The following is a 6,990-nucleotide window of genomic DNA, read 5'->3' as shown; positions in this document are numbered from 1 at the left end:
TGGAAATTAAAAAAAGAAACAACCAGACGACAAAGGGGAGCACCTGCCTCAATGTATAGACACCCCTAGGTGATATACTTTTTTTTTTACTCATTCCGCCCTGTGGGCACTGAGAGGGCCTCTTATAGCAGGCCCACAGTGGGGCGACCGAGTGGTGAGGGACGGGGCCCGACATATCCGAATGGATCACCCCCGAAAAATTTTCTGGGATTTCTTGACCCGCCTGGATTTGATCCCGGGTCCTCCAAACCGGTGGGCTGCCACCTTGACAGCTCGGCCATCTTGTCCCGAATTAACGAAGTTCTATCGTATATTTTTCCTGTTTCACGGATGATATTTGTCATACCTGAGTATTGTATTGCCCATTACGAAACGCCCTATTTTTTTTTTACCTTTACATATAATTCTAATATATAATTATATTTTTTACTTATATTAAGTTACCTTTTTTAATTAATATCATTAAGTTATATATATATATATATATATATATATATCCAGTGCTGTTACATTTTAAAAAAGATTTATTTCAATGTTGCCAGTACTATTTTTCGAGCTGGCAACACTAACAAAAAAAAGAGTTCCGTAATCTCAAAAATGGCTCTCTCTGCAAGATTCCAGTTTAAAAGTCTTCTGCGGTCATCCTTGTTTCGACTAGAAAAGAGAGCGTGCCAGATAAGCGTCAAGGAAAGAATCGAGAAGAAAAGAAGCGAAGCTTTAGTTGGAGGAGGCAAAAATCGAATCGATGCGCAACATAAAAGAGTACGAAAATATTTCCTCTGCGTGTGGAAATGACGAATGCAATAATAATGTGAGATTCTAACTCTAAATGAGGGGTAACCACCTTCCCTACACCTCATTCGGAGCTGGAACCTTATATGCTTGTTGCAACGTTAACATGATTTACAACATGATATGTTTATATCAACTATTTACAACAGAAATAATTATTATTGACTTGTTGCATGGGTGAATGCAGTATCTTGCACTACATTCACACGTGCAATAAGTCAGTAATAATTATTTCTGTTGTAAATATGCTCTATAAATGCATCATATTGGGTAGTGAGTGCAGTGTCTTGTGCCGCATTCTATAATAGTGCGAGACGACCCATTGCCTAATACAGTGGCTTTAAAATGGCCGGATGAATAAGCCGACAATTTGGTCCATTTTATTGGAAACCATTCGTGTCGTTGGTTTGCTTATTACGGCTGCGTTGCCGGACAATGTGCCCTTTATCTCTGTTAGCTATGGAAGCACTCTGCTACGATTGTAGGCTATCTGTAAATGAGCAAAAATACCAAAAGAATTGCAAATATAGGCATTGAAGTTTTTATTTGTTCTTTTTGATTTGGTCAGATCATCAAAAATTGCTGCCATTTCTTTTAAGATTTCTCTTGACTCTTCACTACAGAAGAAAACCTTATAATTTGTATAATATATATACAGAATTGTTAAGAGGAGGAGTGTGTCCTAGAGGAAAGGTAGAGATCCGTAGTGATTTCTACCCCTATAAGTTAATGTTTTTTTTTTTTTTACTAACAAAAAAATAAAATCTTTAAGATTGCTATTTGTTAATAAAATTGTGACTACACATTTTGAGTGTTTAAAAAAAAAAAAAAAAAAAGGTAAAAGGGACCCATTCTACTTGCAGGCCCATATCAAGCTTTCAACAGCTATATAGTAAGTAATTAATCTTACTATGATTTAGCATCAATTCTACTAAACATTACAGAAAATAACATTATATTGGCATCTTGACATCTTATAAATATTTAGCTTATTTTAAATACTGTTTTAGACAATCAAAAGGACAATCCATATACCTTTTGAATTTACCTTATTATATAGGCAATGACAGATTACTAAATGTGCAGACTGCACGTGCACAGCCACAATTATTACGAGGTCCCCCAATTCGGAAAAGTTTAATCTCTGTCCTATATCTAGTTGCTAGGTGACTTTTTTTTTACTAAAATGTAAATGTCAATAAAATTGTGTAAACTATTTTTGCTTTGTTTGTCTAATCTGCTATTCTCTCTTTCATATTTTTCACTCTGTGGGCTTCTCTACTGCTTTCCATACTTTCAATATCAGTGATTTGTCACCATAAGGCATATAGGAGTATTTTGAACATTTTCTATTTAGAAAGATCTGAAGGTTGACTACATCTATTTTGTGAAAATGTCTTAATTTTATGATATGTTAAATTAAGTCCTTCTAACATGTCTCTAGTTCTCCCTGTGAAAAATTTGACTTGCTATGAGTCTTGTCTCTTTCCACTTTTCCAAGTGCAAACTGAATATGCACAGACTGGTTTATGAGATACGACTATGCTGACATTTTATCACTTGAAACCACAGAATGCATGGATTCACCATTTGAACAAACTCGCAACTTACCGGCAACCATAAAGCAAAAATACACGATAGTGCTTACTCCAGCACTTTGATAGAAAGATAGATACCTATATGTTTTCGGCCACATATAGGGGCCTTTGTCGGGTAATTGAATCGTTTCACAAGTTGAACAGGTTCCAACACGTTCAGAACAGAATTTTCTGTACATAATGTGATGCAATTTAAAAATTACAAATGATTATTAATGGCAAATACATTAACTGACATGACACACATAAATGAAAGATATGTTAATTTATAATCATAAATATTAAAATTAATTAATATAGGTATAGAAATATAGCAGATTAAAATGAATGTATTATAGTCCTATGAACTAGGCTGCCAATAACTCAAAAGTTTAAGTTATTGGCACAGAAAAATCACATTTCCTCACACTTTCCAGCAATAATTGTTTAAAATTACACCTTCCTCACATTTGCTTGTTTATTAATGTGTTATATGTTAGTACCAGCTCATAAATTCAATAAATTTATTTTGACCTTTGCTACAATTTTGTTTTTTATTAGAAGTAGGAATCCTATCTGCACATAATATATATGTGTGGTGGGTGCTCTTACAGTGTGGAGAATTATATGTGCCAGGAGTGGTTTAACACTATCCTGATAGGACCCATATACTCTGTATCACAAATACAAAAGAGCTGCATTTTATATTGGAATAATTTTATATATAACTTATATTGCATGCTATATATATAGAGGAATAGCATTAAAGTCAGACCCTACCCTTTAGTAATAAGAGTAGGGTCTGATATATGGGAAGCCATAGTATCTAGAAATCTATGGCATATATTTGTGATGGCCACATGTCATCGACTAGTAATTATATTATTCAGTTGCAAACAGTAATAATTTTCATAATGCAGAAAAACGTGTATTAAGTTAATGACTGAATAATTTAGAATGGCTTAATTAAATTAAGATGATCATCCAGGATTATTTTTGTCTCAATTTTATTCTTTCAAAAAAGAAAAAATAAACTGGGGTATTTCCTATGATAAAATACTATTGAACTTTCTTTTCTCTTACTATAATCTAATTAATTTGTATTTGAATAATTTTTATATTAGAAAACTTCTTTTGCTTCTCTCAAAAAACTGGTAAACTTGAATTTTTAGTTTCTCTTCTATCCCAATTTATATAGAAACATTGCAGTTGGCTAAACATATAATAATAATGATTGAATTTCCATTTTCTAGGGAAAGTTAACGGCAAGAGAGAGAATAACGCTGTTAATGGATCCGGGAAGTTTTGTAGAATACGACATGTTTACAGAACATACGTGTACAGATTTTGGAATGGAAAAAGAGAAAGTACGAACTGTTATAAAAATATTGTATTACTTTGTATTTACTTGTGCAATATTTATTATTTTTACATATATAAATTAATCTCTGTTTCAATTTTAGTATCCGGGTGATAGCGTAGTGACCGGTCACGGTTTAATTCACGGAAGACAAGCATTTGTATTTAGCCAGGTAAGCTTGAGATGTAATCTAGATTAATACTAGATTCCAATATATATCATTATTTGAAATTATGCTTTATGCCATTTTTATTTGTGTTATAGATTTTATAAGAATGTTTAAACAGTTGTAAAAATAAATAATACAAGTGAAAACAAAACACAAAACTTCATTTTTGATAGTCATAAAACTGCAAGTACTCTTTCTAGAATACACATGAGATATGCAAATAAGCATACTTTTCCTGGTTTGATATATGCTGGTCTACCTAATTTTTTTCAGTTTTGGTCTATAATGTTTGTTAATTTTATTTTATTATCTCTAGAAAAGAAACAAGTTACAATTTGTCATTTATAATGTAGGTTTGTAGGTTTGTCATTTATATTGTAGGTAATGCAATTTGTAAAAATTACTAAGAAGGAAATCAAAAATTCATTTTATACTGATCAATTCCCAAGTATTAGCAAATATAAATTAAAAGAAATTTTCTCATTTCTAACATTCTTTCAAATCTCTTTATTCACATTACAATTAGTATCAGTTTTTTTTTTTTTTTTTTTATACATTTTCTCCATATTAATAATAATGGATCTTCCAAAATGAATGCTATCATTTTAAATTACTGGAATTGTGTTAATTATACCCGAGAAGTATATGATGTACACCAATCGATTAAGTAACCATCAGAGTTTCGTCTCTTATCTACATTCAAATGTCTTGTCATCGTCTACTTCTAGAAAGCATCATAGATGAAAATGTTGACTGTGCAACAGAGAAGGCATTTTGTATTCTATAGTTTACAAACTTGGGATTAGTAATCTGCATAAGCTGTAGAATCATGGCTGCGGTGAGAGGAGTGACAATGGATATACTGTTGTGAGCATAGGAAAAATTTGAGTAGTGGTTGGATGTGTGCCATGTGACACAAGTTATGAGCATTGAGAAATTGTAATGGACAAATGTGAAGCTTGGATGTATTTCTAATGTTTCAACATATATTACAATGCTCTTGGGTAATAGTTAACATAATTATAGTAATTTAAAATGATAGCATTTTTTGTGGAAGACACTATTATTTATTTCATATGCTTTTAAATTACTTTCTTCCTATTAATCATGATAGAATAACTGACTACATTGCTGCAAGTTTTGAACATATCAAATGTATTCTAAGATTCTTTAATAATATATTTTTATGTTATTTAATATAATACATTTGATGACTGTTACAGTTCTTCAAAAACTGCAGAAATTGAGATTTGTCAAGAAAGAAAATTGGTATAAAGTATTGACTATCAAACTTGTGACAATCATTTATACAGATTATCTCTTTCAATACTGCTGTCTGATTACTTGTTTTTGCTATTGAGGTAATAAGATTTCAAGGAAAGAAACAAAAGACATAAACTGAAAAGATGTTTTCTTTTAAAATTATTTTTAAATTTAACTAAAACTCAACAACTATTTGCTATACTGTACTTATTAGATTAATAAATTTGAATGAGGTAAATGTAGTTTCTTCTCAGAACAGAATAACATATTTAACATATTCTCTGCTCTTATAATTTTGAGTGAGATCTTTAGGATTTTATGTTTGATGCTTTTTATTTAAAGTATTAATTAATTATTTTTACAGTAAAGACTGACTAGGTTTTTATCATTAAAAGCACATAAACAATGTATAAGATTGGAGAAACTCTAACGTTTTGAATTGGTTAACTGGCATCTTCAAGTATGATATACGAGGAATGCCCTCTTATGTTCACATCTAAAAATGGTCCATTAACTGGATTGAAAATATTAAATGTTTCTCCAATTTTATCCATTGTTGAAGGTATATTGCTTGCTTCATTAAATTAGCTAGAGTTGTGCTTAATTTTGGTCATGCAAATAATACTTTGTTAATATTCCAGGATTTTACTGTCTTTGGTGGAAGTCTTTCAACTGTTCATGCAAAGAAAATATGCAAGGTAAGTATTTTAAATAGCAGAATTTTATACAAAACAGAAATGATTTAATACCTGAGTTTGCTTTATAAATTTCAAAACTGAAATTTGATAATTTCAATATACGTATAAAAATTAATATCCTACTTTTAGGATATTTATTATATCTTTTTGTAGTTAGTTATAAAAATTATTCTTTTGCCATAAGTATTGGGTTGTTCAGAAAGTAATTTCGGTTTTTTTTGTGGGAAAAAAACAATATTCTTATAATATATAAATATTTTATTGAATTATATATTGACCATTTTGATCAAATACCTTTTGCCATCTTTCTGTTAGTAGCATGATTCCACGTTCATAAAAGTTTTGATGTTTGCTTACAAAAAAACTGATCCAAGTGATTTTTGACATCCTCATTTGTTTTATCGTTTAAAAAATTTTGTAAAGACCTGAACAAGTAATAATCCGAGGGTGCCAGATCTGGTGAACATGGTGGGTGTTGTATCACATCCCGTCTAAGTTGTAACAGTTTCTGACGAGTTACCAAACTTGTGTGAGATTTGGCATTATCATTGTGAAACACTATACTATTTCTGTTGATCAATTCTGGCCTTTTCTGTTTGATGGTATCACTCAATTTGTCCATTTGGTGGCAATACACTTTCAAATGATTTGTGGAATTGTCTGGTAGATGCTCAAAAAAAAAAAAAATCCCTTAAAATCCAACTAAAGAGAGCATCTCTTTCTTTAAGAACATGTGGAACCTATATATCGAGCTTTGAAACGAAACCAAGTTGTTTCAAATGATCATAAATGGTTCAATTTGACAAATTTAATCTCTTAGTGATTTCTTGTGTTGTTATTTGGCAGTTTGCTTCAATCAGTACCTTTATTTTGTCTTCATCAGCTTCAACTGGCCTTCCAGAACGTGGTGCATCTTCAATATCGAAATTGCTAGAATGAAATTTTGTGAACCAGTTTTGGCACTGTCATTCTGTCAACACATCATCTCCATATGTCACACAATTTTTTTCTTGCTTGAACAGCATTTTTATTTTTTTGGTAATAAAAAAGTAAAATATGGCAAAAATGCTAATTTTGATTTTCCATATATGATGGGACACCAAAAAAAAAAAAAAAATATACAGAATCAAA

The 6,990-nt window shown here is 30.9% G+C and overlaps 1 protein-coding gene across 1 annotated transcript in view; it reads left to right on the top strand.

Moving 5' to 3' along the window:
- Nucleotides 1–555: 555 nt before the first annotated feature.
- LOC111626891 (propionyl-CoA carboxylase beta chain, mitochondrial-like) overlaps nt 556–6,990 on the top strand; it is a 26,296-nt gene continuing 19,861 nt past the window's right edge. The window contains exons 1-4 of the mRNA XM_023370415.1: nt 556–762; nt 3,623–3,736; nt 3,833–3,901; nt 5,803–5,859. Of these exons, the coding sequence (XP_023226183.1) occupies nt 598–762; nt 3,623–3,736; nt 3,833–3,901; nt 5,803–5,859 (405 nt within the window). The 5' untranslated portion in view covers nt 556–597. The remainder of the gene's footprint in view (nt 763–3,622; nt 3,737–3,832; nt 3,902–5,802; nt 5,860–6,990) is intronic.

The sequence above is a fragment of the Centruroides sculpturatus genome, unplaced genomic scaffold (assembly GCF_000671375.1).
Source record: "Centruroides sculpturatus isolate CEXI.00-Female unplaced genomic scaffold, Cexi_2.0 scaffold33, whole genome shotgun sequence".
NCBI classification, from domain to species: domain Eukaryota; kingdom Metazoa; phylum Arthropoda; class Arachnida; order Scorpiones; family Buthidae; genus Centruroides; species Centruroides sculpturatus.
This window is presented reverse-complemented; position numbering and strand designations above follow the sequence as displayed.